General features: G+C 44.1%; 1 protein-coding gene across 2 annotated transcripts; it reads right to left on the minus strand.

Moving 5' to 3' along the window:
• Positions 1–1,637: 1,637 nt before the first annotated feature.
• Positions 1,638–6,047, minus strand: s1pr5b (sphingosine-1-phosphate receptor 5b). Of its 2 annotated transcripts, none has more exons than XM_056409285.1 (2): positions 5,953–6,047; positions 1,638–4,577 (listed from the first exon to the last, which is right to left on the minus strand). In XM_056409285.1, the coding sequence occupies exon 2, from the start codon at positions 4,316–4,318 to the stop codon at positions 3,089–3,091; it is 1,230 nt and encodes a 409-aa protein (XP_056265260.1). In that variant the 5' UTR covers positions 4,319–4,577; positions 5,953–6,047; the 3' UTR covers positions 1,638–3,088. The 2 variants fall into 2 exon arrangements, with proteins under 2 accessions (XP_056265260.1, XP_056265261.1); XM_056409286.1 differs by having other exon boundaries at positions 5,907–6,047.
• Positions 6,048–15,363: the final 9,316 nt, after the last annotated feature.

Consider the following 15,363-nt stretch of genomic DNA (forward strand, 5'->3'; position numbering starts at 1 on the left):
TTGCAGAATACGTAATTCAGGTCAGCACAGGATACAGACTACTCTTTTCCGAGGAACAGCCACAAGATGGCGCCAAAGCCCAACGATGACAGTGCAGGCGCAAAAAGACACACCTCAAGTTACTTGTTCAAAATAAATAATGATATGATCACAAATAAGTTGCGTGAGTTAGCAGCCAGTAATTATATTATATTGTATATTCAAGTTTTTTTGGGGACACATAGACATAATCCACAGCTGATTAAACCAAAAACACAGTGCTGTTTTAAATCTCTGCTCTCTCAGGGTCAGTGAAATTGATGATGAAGCATTAACAGTTATGGAAAACCCGGGATATGATATGACAAGCCTTGAATCAGCCTTAACCAACGATGACGCTGCCCTCAGTCTGTGTGTAGTTCCCGTCAGAGGAATTAGGTGAGGTCAGCCTTGGGGCTCCAAAACGAACACTCCTAGACTAGAGTCACAGGGCATGTCTGCTCTTCATGCATCTGAGAGTAAAGCTGCACTCACAGGATCAGTTGTGTGATTTACTTTTCATGTACATGTTTTATATTTAGCTAAGTCTGTGTTTGGGACTGTCCTGACTCATGACCTCCAGAATGTTGAATGATTTCCGCAGCAGGAAGGAAGCTGGAGGGGGCGGGAAAGAATCCCTGACATGTTGACTGACCTCTGTCAGCAGGCCCAGTGCTGGTAGATACAGCCAGCATCTGGAGGAACACCTGCACACATACACATCTAAGGTGTCCCATGTGCCATGTTGTAGTGAAGCAGTTTGTCAGGATGCCACTAGACTTTACTTTGCATGAAGCTGAATGTCTTACAGTTGCTTTGCGCATAATCTTTTTCCAGTTTGAGGTGTTTAAAGTCAGCATGTGTCCCTAAATAGAATAGCACTAACTGTATATCAGCACAAGCTGAACCAATTTGAATACCACCTCTGTATTGAGTCAGAAGAATGTCATATTAATAATGGTTTCGATATGAAAGCGATCTGACGAGCAGTTGTAACACTTCAGCATTTATCAAGACTTAATTTCACATTTGTCAATCTTGAACTCTGTGGCATTCAAAATAATCTGGAAGGCAGTGTTTCTTAAATGCGTGATCGGGGGAAAAGCCAAGCAAAAGACACACAATTTATCTTTTGAACTGCACCCTATACAGCTGTCTTTGTCAGTCCTTCCTGAACAAGTCAATACACAAACTTTAGTTGAATTGGCAGCCTGTTGAGTTGTTCCTGTCTGTGCAGCAACATTAAAGCCAGCTGCATGCGATCTTTCTTTGTTTCAGCAAGGATGAGTGTGGACAGCAGGTCAGAGTGAGGCCATGGGCAGTCCCCCCCACAGGTTAAAAGAAATAAAAAGACCATAAAGTGAGATCTCTGTGTTAAACATTGTTCATAAAAGTGTTTCATGGCACTCGTGCCGTCCCGAGACATGCAGAGCGCGGAGATGAAGGATGTATATCGGCCAATGCCAATACCAGATGTGAGACAAGGGGGCCGACTTCCTGTGGTGCCTGTTCAAGAACTGTTCTTCCATTCACACAACCTCAGCGACGCACAAAGAAACACACAGACACGCATGCATTAATGCGCACACGGTGTAATAACAAACCAAAAGGTCTTCGGAATCCTTTAAGAAAACATTTTATTTCTTTTATGAAAAGAAAGGTATGGTTTTCTAAGCTTTTTTTTCTTGTTACAAAATACATATAATTTACAAAACAGATGGTATGAAAAGTCTTCAGAAATACAAAAAGTTCACTACATGAGTTACAGTACAACAATTAAAAAAAGCACACCGCCTCATTAATCCATTAAAGTCCGGAAAGACTGCACCAAAAACAACATCCGTGTAAAAATAAAGATGTCAAACTAATTTGATAATCAGGAACAATCTGTACCTTAAACTAGAACCGGAAATATTCTGTCGACATGATGGATAGCGAAGGGATGTGTTGGAATAATTGCACCGGTTCCGTCTGATTTATCTCACAAGTGCAGGCACAATATGTATCCTTACATGTCCTGCAGCTGCATGATGATTAATTAAATTCACAACTTTGTTAGGGAGTTGAAATCTTTGAAGTTATCTTTATTGTTCAGGCTTACACTTACAAGTGATGCATTTACAGCTGATTTGGTTTCAGTTAAACCAATCAGCATGTCATGATGGAAAGAAAGCCTCCGTTACATTGTATTATGACATTTGGTTGTTTAGATTGTTGTTGCAGTTTTCCTGCAGATGCCAGACTGACATTTAAAGACATCGGACACCAAAGACCAATGAGTTTCTACTTAGCATCAGATAGGTTAACCGCCTGTCATTTCAGAACAGTGGAGGGGGATTTTAATGTTCTGCCTCCCTCCCACAGCTATGCCACAGCATTCTTCACTGAGCTGTAAGCACAGTTAAGAGCGTGCCATCTCTCTCTCTCTCTCTTTCTCTTTATATTTCCTGTTATCGCTCCCTGCATCACAATGTTAAGGGGTGCCTCGCACAATTTGACCTAAACAAATCGGACACACCGTGAGCCTTCGAACCAGCGAAATCCAGGTGTCTGCAGATGCACAGGTTTACACACATGACACGTATTGGCGCTGCATTTAAGGCACTTCAATAATAACATTCACCACTAACCCAGAACATGTGACGATTACTTTAAGTTTACAGGCGTCTCCTTCCAGGCTCCGACACAAACTGTGGAACCACGGGGGACATTTTAATATGAGGCTGCTTCTCCATTCATTGTGATATTTCAGTGCAAATTAGTCAAGGCGACTTATCCCAAGCATCTACTCGCAAGAAATGTGTGTTTGCTTGTTCACATATGGCATTTTGTTTTGTAATCATCTCACAATGAAGTTCTGCACCACTTCTGACTCGTCCACGAGACTCTTTTGTCCAAACAAGATTCTCTTCAGCCTCTATAATATTTCATACACCCTCTGTTTCTGGCAATGCTAAACATTTTGACAATACCAGTCTTGCTTCTGCTCCATGGAAGATGTGCTACATGTTGTCTGTACAGGGGGGGAAACCCGTTCACACACTTGGACTCCATCAGTCAGTTTCAGTCTTTATGACTTGAAGAGTTTGGGGTAAAGGGCCTTGATAGGTGATGGGGTGGTGATAACGTTCCCAGAGGAAATGGTCGTCTCCATTCCCCCCTCTAACTTCTGGGATGCCACCTCAGATTTACTAAAACTGCACTCCAAGAATGGCATCCCGATCTTCTTCACCTGGCCATCTCGGGTCATCAGACACGGCCGACAGAGCAGCCTCAGAATGGCTCTCCTCATGTCCTTACTGGTCAGAGTATAGATGATGGGGTTGAGGAGCGAGTTGACCATTGCTACTCCCAGGAAGTAATCGGCCTTGTAGAGCAGGCGACAGCTGCGGGTGGGGCAGAAAAAATCCAGGAGGAGGAGGACGAAGAGGGGCAGCCAACAGGCGATGAAGACACCGAGCACGATGGTGACCGTCTTGAGGAGGGCGATGTACTTCTCCGACTTCCTCGCCAGGCCCTTCCTCACACTGCCCGACAGGCCCAGCCGCTGGCGCTGCGTGTTGGTGCGGACTATACGGAAAACTCTGGCGTAGAGGACCACGATGGCCAGGAGCACCGCGCTGAACACAGACACGCAGCACAGGATGTAGCTCTTGGCGTAAAGCGGGAGGACTGTTGAACACTGGTCCAGTCTGCGGATGCAGTTCCACCCCAAAATCGGGAGAACCCCTAAAAATCCTGCCAACGCCCAACTTGCGCCAATCAGTGCCAACATCCGTCCCCGCTTCGCCCCGTGGTATGGCCTCATGGTCACCATAGTAACATGGCGTTCAATTGCAATGGCCAGCAGACTAATAATAGAGGCAGCCAGAGTGATGAAGACCCCTCCCTCCCTGACGAACCATAGCAACGGCGTCAGTTTCAAAGTATTGGCTCCGGACATGATGATGTTGGTCATATATGTAATCCCTGCCAGCAGATCAGAGAGAGTCAGGTTGCCCAGCAGGTAATACATGGGCAGGTGGAACTTCTTGTTCCTCCAAATGGCGATGAGAACCACAGCGTTCTCCAGGACGATGAGGAGACACACCACCAGGAACGCAATGCCCTCAGGCTTGAGTCCTTCGCGGTAGCGGTCTTTCTGCAGTTTGCCGGTGTAGTTGTAGTGCTGCACCAGGACCGAGTTGTCCTGGTACTCCCAGAAGAACTGCAAGTAGCCGGGAGTAGAGGCAATGGGGGAGGTGGTGAACATGGGCGTAGAGGGGGGAGTCCCGGCGTGAGCAAAACTTGAAGCCTCCATGATTTATGTTGCTTTACTTCTATTCTCCCGGCAGTCAGTGGCTAGAAAGTCCTTTTTGTTGACATGCTTTTGGCATAGTTGTGATGAATTTGTCCAAGTACAAAGAAAAATGACACACAGCAAGGCTGAGCTCCTTCAATAAAGGGAGGGATTACATGAAGTTGGTACTGCGTAATCCCTGAGAGTCACTAAGTGTTTTCTTTTTCCGCCAGAAGACGGTGCTCTTGAGCTCTGTTGGTCCTGGTTAGAGGGTCCGGACCTGTAGAAAGACATGAGAAAGAAAAGCTTGACAAATGATGGACATAAAGGATACAGAACCACAGATAGCTGAAACCATGATCTTTAAAGAGTAACTCAAGATCTGGATAAAAATTCAGACTTTTCGAAAGGACTCAGAGATGTTGCACTGACATTTCAGACACGTAGCCACATAAAACAACATGAGTCAAACTACATGAATCATAATTTCACATAAAAGCAAAGTGTAGGCTGGTGATGTCAATACTGAAGCTGTCGAAGTCTGCATCTCTTCCTGACACATGCATGTATGCACATGCATATTGTTGGTACATGAGTTGAATGCATACTTAACTTTGATATTTGTATATAAATTGTCACGATATGAAACTTAAACTTAGTCGTGACCTCATAAATGCGATATGAAAGGACAGAGGGATCATTTTAATGACAAACCATCCAGCCTTTCCAACTGAGTTTAAAGTGACAGTCACTTTTAGACAGGAACCATCACAACATGTGCACTTAATTTGGTGCACATGCAGCCCCCCTCTACCCACCACTGCTTAGATGAGGTGTGTTTGAAGTGTTACACACATGCAAATACTCTCAAACAGCAAGTTCAAAGTTAATGACATTTGCAAAATATGATCTTAAACATATTTAAGGTTGAATTATTCAAGCTGGCAACGTTAACGTTGATAACAATCATGGTGATTTGGGTTGCATTCCTCTGAGTCTCTGTCGTGAGAGGGACTGTTTTTTTCACCTCTTGAGTCATATGTTAACATTTAACAAACGGTCTGGAGAGTTTAACCCATTCAATCTGTTGCCAAGATTTTGGGAAATCCATATGTCTTGAGTGTGTTAGTGCAAACAGCTGAGTGTAGAGTTCCCTCGACAGAACTGTTAAAACCTACGCCATGGATATAAATATGAATGAGATCATGAGTGAATACCAGAGTTTCAAAGTAAGTTATCCAGGATGAGATTTGATTGAGAGAATCTGTGTGTGTTATAATCACAGGAATCAGCATTTGTGTTGAGAATAATGCCAAGATTTCTCATTAAAAAAAAGTTAAACAAGCAAAGGTTTATTTTCTTGCTGACATTGTTTAAACTGCGTCTCCTATAACATACAATAGACGCCTTTCCCGCCCCCCCCCCAGGCGTAAATGGTGTCATAAAACAATAGATTAATTGAAACATTATAATTAAATCTTCATTTTTAAACAAATCACAAACAACCCTCCAAAGGTAATAAGTATGTTAACAGTCCATTAGAAAAACACGACACAAATGTAATCGTTAAAGAAAAAAGGATCTGAAACAATGTCAATGATAACCTCACCTGTCACACACCGAATCGGAAGAAAAGAGAATCAATAGGAAGTTACCTTGAAATTGATGTCGAGCTGCCCTTTATCACATCAGCTGCTTCTCACTGAGGAGAATCCAAACACAGGCACCAAGCGAGTCACAGTCAAACTGACACGGCAGAGGGAGTGAACTAAGACCTTAGTCGAAACATACAACAGCTAAAGGGGGTTGGACTTAAACCAAACTCTCTTTCTCCCCATCTCACACACACACACACACACACACACACACACACACACACACACACACACACACACACACACACACACACACACACACACACACACACACAGAGAGACAGACAGGCAGGTAGGCCTATGGCAAGAAGATGTCTCCTGACTGCGCACTATAAGATCTCTTCTTGATGACTGACAGGTGAGGAGGACCTGGATCGATCATTACATTGGGATCTCATTGAGGCCCACCAGCGTAATCAGCAGCTCCGATTACACAGCCGCTGCATAGCTGCGGCACTTCTTCACATCTCAAAAGCTCACGTGGTGTCATCGATACACAGTCCAGCACAGACGGGGGATCTAAACACACACCTTTCGGATTTCATCATGAAGACCAAATTATTTTGAGTAGAATTCTAGTTTCCACAATGACAGCATAAAGTTGTTGACTTTGTCACACAGAGGACCCCTCCTCAAATGTCCCCGATAATAAGTTACATATCTACATGCAATACGCAGTGTGTTTGCTCCAAGACGAATGCATTGTCATCAGACAGTGAGAAGAAAACATTTTCAAGGCTGCAAAAAACGTCAACAAAATTACACTGAGAACAATACATAAAATCCTGAATTACGAGGAAGTACATTTGCAGACGTTTGTTCTCTATAAATAAAAGCTGCAATTACGCTGGAAGAACCGGTTCTGAAAAGATGGCTCAGTAACAAATCCCCCAAGCTCTCCGAGCCAACTGAGATGTAGCTGTTGTTTTTCACGAGTTCAGGTTTTAGATTCATTGCTCCCACGATTATCTGTTCTGCAACCTCCTACTTATGCAGCCAGGGAAGTGAAGCGAATCCGATTCACATGGTTTATCGAGCAGCGATGGCGTCCCGATTCCCAGAGCCCGACAGTGGGATCTTCGGCGTGCTTTGACACGCTTCAGCGGCTCACCTGCCGAAGGTTTCTCAGGACAGAACAAAGCAGAGAGGGATGCTGCTCGAGCCAGAACGAAGACGTTGTTAGTTTGCTCTTGGCACGTTGTTTTGTTCTGTTGGTGCTCGGTAAAACATAAACACCAACAATTAATTAAAACAACGGTGGTTCTTGTGTTTGCTGTCACACCTATTTACTTTCCTAACTCACAGTGTGTGGACTGTTGTAAATCCTGCTCTTTATCCGGCTGATGCTTACACTCCAGAAGCCGACTATTCAAACCTGTTTGCTGCGTGATTACCTGGTTCAGAGGAATAATCCTCCTTTGTGTACTGAGTGGGGACAATATACTAGCTTCTTTCTCTCTTTCTTTTCCCACCTCTAATATTTTCTTCCCACTGACTCCCTCTGTCTCACATGGTCTTCATCCAAATGGGTTTGTTTTTTTGTGTCTGACCAGGTCAAGTGCCTGCTTTTTGGCTCCTGATAACGCCAGCCCGGTGAGACTGCTGACGTACCGGCTGCCTCAAACGACTTTAGGAAATGTAGAAACAAAGTTATGCATGATTTTATAAACTTGTTTGGAGCGAATAAACGACAGTTTGGTCTGGTTAGAAGTTAGGAACATGGCAGGGGAACACTATCAGGAGGTCATTAAAGAGTAATATCCTGTCGGGGTGGAGGCAGAGGCCTCACATCAAAGCCTCAGACAGAAACGGGGGTCCGACAATGAGGACGAGTAGTCTACCAGACGGACAGGACACACATACCCTGCACAGGAAGGAAAATGTGTCCTCTTTCATGTCTCCTTCTTCATGTCGTGTCCGTTTTCCTGTGACTGTTTCATTTCTCTCACAATCACACTTTTCCAGATTTTATTTTTCAGTCCTCCATGAAATTTTCCCTCCATGTTTTTTTACTTCTTTTATGTTCAACTTTCTGTGCAGCAACGCTGGAAACACGCTCCACATGGATTTCCCCCTCTGGTATTCTCAACGTTTGTTTTTGGCCACACACACACACACACACACATGTTGAGGTTGATGGACCAGTTAGGTGACCGACAGGACCCGTTTGTGGGGGAGATTTGACTCTGTCGGTGGAGTGATGTTATGATGGCGTCTTGAAGCTGGCAGCGCCAGCGTCTACAAGTGTCAGCTGCAGTGTTCATATTTTTACGACCTTGATATTTCTCAACCTGCGTGGAGAAACATGGTTGTCAAAATTATAAGGACCACCTACAGTTTGAGAGTTGGAAACGTAACATATATGGAATCATTTTTTAAAATTGACTCGGCCTGCACACCAACCTGACCTGCACTTCATCCCAGCACAATAAAACATAATAAAATATGTTAGACCCGTCAGACATTCTTGGGGGGGGGGGTATGATATGAGTCTAGCATTTTGGGCTTCAAGACAGCATCTGAATGTTTTTTTTTCTTCTGCCAAGTCCACTCCAGTCCACTTCTTCATCACCTAACACTTCAGGTCGGGGTCTCTCTGAGGCTATCGCACCGCTGCCCCTCCAGCCATCTCTCACCACTCAGTCCTCTGTCCAACTCTGCTGATAAGTCCCCAAAATAAGGACTAGCCAGACTAGCTCTGTGACGATAAGAAAACATTCCTCACTGCTTGCAAATGTATTTCTTTATTTTATCTTCCTATCACACACATACACACAACAGCAGAAGATAGCCCCTCTCCTCTCCTGTTCCACTGTATCCTCCTTCCTCCACATTTCCATATATCCTCACTGAAGCGTGATGTTTACTTTCCAGCATGCGATCACTGGATGGGCTTGCGGTGTTGCAGTGCATGACCTAAGACAGTCCAACCCACTCATCAGCGCATTTGTTTGTTTGGATTCTCCTGCCAACTTGCTGCGGTTTTTTGGGGGCCAAGGGAGATTTATGAGGATCTGTGCTCTTTTGAAGCGCTCGCATGGCTTCAGAAGGAGGGATGAGCTGAGGAACGAGTTCAGAGGAAAAGTTCCCGGGGGTGGGGGGGTTGTGGAAAAGGGGTACAGGCGATCTGGTCTTCTTCCGACGATAGTTGCAGCAAGGAGTAATGAGTCATCACCATTAAGCTCCTTTCTCGCAGGAAATGGCCCCCCATTGCTCCAATTACTGTGATAACAACAGATAACACGTCGGACAAGGGGGACACCAGTGATCCTGTTCTGACATGTGTCTGCAGTTTTCACGCAGTGATTTCCATCCCCTCCTGAAGGGGGTGGTTCAGGTCACAGAGAAGTCTATTGGCGATCCGGTCTATTTCTCTTGGCTCGGTTGCGCCTCAGTGCCGAAAGCTTTGTTGGGCGAGTGTGGCTGCAGTCTGGCAGGCTACAGGCCCAAATGAGATCCAGATTGTTCTTGGTGTAGATGTACGATACCGACACCCCTCTCAGCGCCGCAGGGCTTTAACCAACTCACTTGACCCCTCAGGATGATATGTTCATTCCTGCAACGCCGGAATTAACACACGGAATAAACTCCCATCGAGGCTTGGGCCCCGAGAGCGTGTGTGCATGCGTTTGTCAGTTGGAGACTTTGCATACGCTCAAAATGCATCTAGTGTGTACACACACTCTCCGTTGATCAAAGGACAATAACTGCCTATGATATAAGTGCTCTGCCCTTGAATAAATGATTAGCTTCATCAATACGTGTTCAACCTTCCTCTTCAATGAATACTATGGATACATTTAACCCCGCACACAGATTGAAATGTTTTACACCTTACAATAATACAAGATATAATAATGGTCATTTCTCTTGAAAGATTTGTCCTTACAGTATTTATACAAAAAAGAAAGTCAATGTACAAATTGTGTTAACCGGGCAGATTCTAAAAAAGAAACGATTTGAACTAGTGTTAAATCTTTATCAACAAAAATAAAAATATCTTGCCTCGAAGTTGCATTAATCCATATGTTTCTATAAACAATGGAAACAACCACAACATGTATTGTGCAAGGACCCACAGATAATTATCCTTCTCTGTAGATTTCCTTGTAACAATCGAGCGGTGTACTGTCTTTCAGCTCATTGCTTTACTTTTACACGATGCAACTACAGTTTTGGGTTCTGATATTTCGTTGTCATCAGCTTCGTTTCCAACAGGCAGCTGAGACGTGTCGGTTTGAATATAAAGTTGTTCCTTCTCCGATCACCTTGGAAGGAGGTGCAGTTCTACCAGAATCTCTTTTTTCTGCAAACCCTCTCATGCACATTTTTCCAAACACACATAAACACACATGAATTCTTCCCTCATGGACCTCTCTAGAGACATGATGGTAATCAGAGGAGATGGGCGGACAAAGACATTACAACCGCACGGCAGCCTATGAATCCCTGCGGGATGCTCACTCCAAGATTTTGTTGCTTGAACGATTCCTTCTCGGTTTCTTTGTGGCCTCTTGAAATTCCATCTCGCTCTCTGTTCTTGAAGGGGGAAAAAAGAGCAGGAGAAGCACAAACCAGTAAGAATGTAAATGAATGCCAGATCTTCAAGTTTTGGCCCCTTTCTGGGTCCCGGGATAATTTGTAAAAACGTGCAGCCAAGACGCTGATATGGGGAGTGAGGAGAAGGGCACGAGACAAGCTCGGGCCTGAAACCTGTTAAAAAAAAAGTTTGCATTACTCTTTTTAGTCTTCCCTCTCATTTTTCACGTTTGACCTATGCTCACTTTCTTTCAGTAACTCTCTTGTGTTTCCATTCAGAAGGTGTTTTATAGAGAGAAATGCAAAATGGGAAAAGTACCAGCTGAGTCAACCAGATGGTAAGGTTAGCGTGACTGGAAGTGATTTCAAGTCTGGTTTCCCCTCTTTTTTTGTTATTTTTGAAGAACACACCACTCAAGAAATTGCTGACCTCAGCTGAACAATTAGTGCCTCACATCTCACTTCAAACCAAACCATCAGTGGTGGCATCAATGGTTCAAAGAATGGTACGGGTCAGTTCGCCCAGTGTTGTCATAAATGGAAAAGAGTTGGTTTGAGGAAGGTTCACAAAGGGGACTATCGTGTCTATGTGGCAAGTATTAAGCCACAGCCGAGAGGTTGTTGGATTATTTTATCAGTGAGACTGGAAGAAGGGGTGTTCCTGTCTATGGCTGCTTTTTGCTAAGACACATTGAATCACACATGTATGAAACAAACAATATGTATATTAGAGAGTTTAAGAGGCATTGGTGGGTGTTGAGCTGAGGTCAGAGTCTAATTAGAGTCTAACTTAGTTGTTCTCCCCTTTCTTAGCCAATGATAGGCTAAACTAAGCTAATTGTTTCATGGTTCTTGGTCAAAGTGTTTCCAAAATGTCAAACCACTCCTTTAAAGTGAACAACATTAAAACTGATATTTTGGGGTCTTACTCGGTCAGCCTATTAGAAACATATTTGAATAGGACGGATTGTGAGGTACCGATTGGATTTGTGGAAGAGTTAGATTCCCCTTCCTTTCCTGTTAACACAATCCCGCTTCTGTTCAGCACATCTATGAGGTCTTTGACAGCACACACATAATGAAGTTAATTCAAAGCACGGCTGCGTCCCATACTTGCCAGAAGCAAAGCCGCAGGACTGAGCAACAAGCTACACATGTATCCCAGACCTGCCGTCTGATATCTGTTGTTATCCATAAATCAGTCGGGCTGCTCTCCTATTCCAGCTGGCTTATTCAGCTTTACAATAGAATGTTTTATCAGAGCAGCAGCACATATTTCCACCTCTTGCTTGTGCCTGTAATATCTGTCACATCTCACACGGCCACCATGCCAATGGATGGCTGAGATGATAGGTTAAGAGAAAAAGCGAGGGTAAGATAAAAATTTAAAACCATTAAAATAACTGGGCACTCTTTTCGTATCGACGATATGACTATAAAAGCCTGCATTTTATTGTGCGTAAAGCTTAATGTAAGGTCTCTGACAGCCTACTTTGTTTTGAGCGACACCCAGGATCTCTCTGCAGGTCCATTAGTGGAAGTTCTTATGTCATTCAAGCTCTGCAATCAATTACGTGCGGTCCAGAGAAATCCAAATGCAGAAACTTAATATCTTCCTCGTTTTTTGACCCTCCACATCTATGTGTCAGTCATTTGTCGATCTACCTCCTCCAACCCCTCCGCCACCACCACCTCCCCTCCGCCAAAAAACACTTTTGCAAGCTGCTTGTTCCATTGCAAGCAATTAGATGTCAGGTCACAAGCACACCAGCAGCTGGGTCCTGTTTCAGTGTGCTGCGGTGCAGGTTCAGTGCAAGTTTCAGTAAATGGGTATCAAAAGTGCATCAGCAGATCGTGCGCTGACACAAACCAGCTGGCCTCTTCAGCTCATTTCTATCCACAGTGAAAAGTGAAAGAAATGCGAAGGGAAGTTTAATTAAGTTTGAAAACTAAACGTGAAGTGCAAGGATTCCCCGTTGAGCAGCAGCATAATCACATCGGCCGATACACTCTTACATGTGCAGGCATGTGCACACCCACTGGGGGGGAATTCTTCACAAGCCATGTTTGTTTACTTTTGTTTGCCCTCATGGTTTTGTACAGACAGATATAGGCCCACCTTACAGCCAGAGGGGACAGATGAAATCTCCATCCAACATCATTCTGTGGAAAATCAGTCAGTTTCTCATGTTTTCAACTGTGTCCCAAAAAGTCCAAACTCCTGGTGGAACAGTTTACATTTGATTGCGTCCCACAAGCGCTGAAGGGATCAAGTTGCGGTTTATGTCCAGACGAATGCAAAGCGTATGCCGTTGTTCGTTAGTCAGCGCTGTGCTGCTGCAGTCAAAGTTGTCAAGTCAACTTAACAGCAACGTTTTTTTTTTTTTTAAATCAAGCAGCGGTCCTGGGGCTCCTCACACTGCAGGAGATTACTCGCCAGTCAAACAAATTCCTTAGCAGGTCTATTGTCAGCTCTGCTCAAAACCACAAAACTTGTCAATTCCAGTCAAGATGCCAACATTTTCAAAGCTATCAAGTAAGCCAGGACGAATTACAGGGCAATGTATACACCATTATGCAAAAATGTTTTACATTTCTGGACCAAAAATGTCATTATGATTTAACTTCTGTGCACGGAATTATTATACTCATCATATTTCTGTCTCATTGTTAAACTGGTTCATAGCAAACTTGAGAGAAATGTTGAGAATAACACAGTTGGAATCCCACAGTTAGCGTCATGTCTATACATAGCTGAGATCAGCAGGTCACACACAGCTGTCAGCTTATTTTGGTGTTTTGTTTGGGTGCTTTTCGGGGGGGGGGGGGGGGTATTTATGTTTTCCCAGTGACTGATAGGACTCGTTGTTTACGGAAGCACAATTATATGAGCGACTGGGCAGAATACTGGTCCCAAACGAGTCCCCATGGACCCGCTAATGGCCACCTATAACTATCGAGGTTTGGTAAAAGAGCAAGCTAGTGTCTTCGCTAGCTGCTCTAAACCCTTTTACTGTTTGCTAACACTGTGGACATTGTGCTGGGTCCACTGTTTGCGAGGTCCTCCGTGTTTAATGTTAGCATTGAGACGGATTGATAGAGGCAGAGGTATTTTAACATGTGTTGGAGAGGCTCGGAAAGGAGGATGGATTTCACAAGCTTCCTGATTTGACTCTGACATTCCCAATGGGAGTTGTCATCTGGGACCTTTCCTGTCCCCCTTCCTCTTAAAGGTATGGATGCCATGAGCAATTTATTAAGTAAGAAGAAGAGTGTAAGAGGGAGGAGGGTTAGGGTTAGCAGAGCAGAGCAGTCAGACAGAATAAAAAAGGAAGTCACTTTGAAGAAGGGAGGAAGAGAAAGCCGGACAGAGTTTAAAAAGGCAACGACAGCGGCAAATACAACAATATACTTTCAAACATTAGCTAGTTGCCCCTTACTTTTCTCCTGCCTCACACACATGAAACAGCTTTAAAACTCTGCACAGAGCTGTGAGTAACGCTCTCAGTCGATTGCCAGGAAAAAGCCGAAGCCTGAAGAGAAATGGCATACTTGTTTGGACTAGAGAGGGAAAGATCCTCCATAACTCCCCGAGCTGTCATGTAGTGTCTTTTCTTCTATAACATAAACCTTCCTCCCTCTCTGATCGGGATTTCTTAAGGCTTTTACTCCCCTACAGAGCTCAAAGGTGGGGTGCCTGCTCGTGCACATCTGCTTTTATGTTCGGGCAGGAAAACATAAAATGGATCGCAATACTGAGGTGATTTGCCACCAAAGTACTGCATCAGCAACTTTTAACAAGTGTGTGTGTTTTTGTGTTTGTTTGATTACCTCACAGTCACAGTAAGTGCATGATGTTGCATTGGTTCTGGTATTAATTAGCTGTTTAGAAGAGGAGGATGAGAAGATGCATCTGTGTGACGAAAAACAGTATGTGGTAGCAGGGTGTGTGTGTGTGTGTGTGTGTGTGTGTGTGCGTGTGCTTGTGAACTCAGCTGGACATGCTGGTCTTGCCCACTAGGAGTGGGGGAGTTGTTTGCTTACTGTACAGCCAGTTCACTATAAGGCCCTTCCGTTCTTATCACAGGTCTTTCTCCTTCAGTTTCTTCGATGTCCCTCCGTCTCCCTGCCCCCGCACATCTCAGCTCTGCCCTTTTGTCCCTCTCTTGCCTTCCTCCACTTTATTCAGATAACTTCTTCCTTTTGCTTACTCTTAGTTTTTCAGTTCCGGCCTTTGGAGAGCCAGATGTGCGGAGGTGATACAGGAATTTGTCTTTCTTCTTTCATTCGTCATACAACTACTTTTGTCTATTTTTATGTTCCAAAAAGATTGTTGGAAAGCAGACATTTCCCACTGCTTTTGAGTGTAACCGAAGCTATAAATAACCATAACTATTTTTTCATTCAGACACGGGCAGACAGCACAGCGTACAAACTGCTTCAAGGATACCTCTCTGTCTTTCTTCAGACTACTTCAGTATAGTCCAGAATCCCTTTGCGTTCTTTCTTCTTTTGAGGACATAAATGTTACGGGACTCTATATGGGCAACGTTGCCATCAGGATAGCAACTGGTTAAAATCTATGGTCAGAATATATATACATGCAGTCACGAGCCAGGAGCGTAATGACAACACATGAAAGGACAGTGCTAGTCAGTCCCAAACATTTTGAGTAGGAGGACAAAAAAAAGGAAAGAGTTATGGGATCGTACTTTCCCATGATTATTGTTTCCCAGTCCAGCTCCGTGCAGAATTGTGCTGGTTGGTAATATTTGGATGCATCCAGTGGAAACAGATTACAGATGGTGAGTAAATCTCCCTCTAGGCTATCGCCCAGGGCAGCTGACAATTTCATGGCATTTCTGGACAACT

This window comes from Pseudoliparis swirei, chromosome 24 (assembly GCF_029220125.1).
Source record: "Pseudoliparis swirei isolate HS2019 ecotype Mariana Trench chromosome 24, NWPU_hadal_v1, whole genome shotgun sequence".
Lineage (NCBI taxonomy): Eukaryota > Metazoa > Chordata > Actinopteri > Perciformes > Liparidae > Pseudoliparis > Pseudoliparis swirei.

Excerpts from the sequence above, each read along its gene's own strand:
- s1pr5b (XM_056409285.1), bottom strand. The coding sequence starts at position 4,318 with ATGGAGGCTTCAAGTTTTGCTCACGCCGGGACTCCCCCCTCTACGCCC.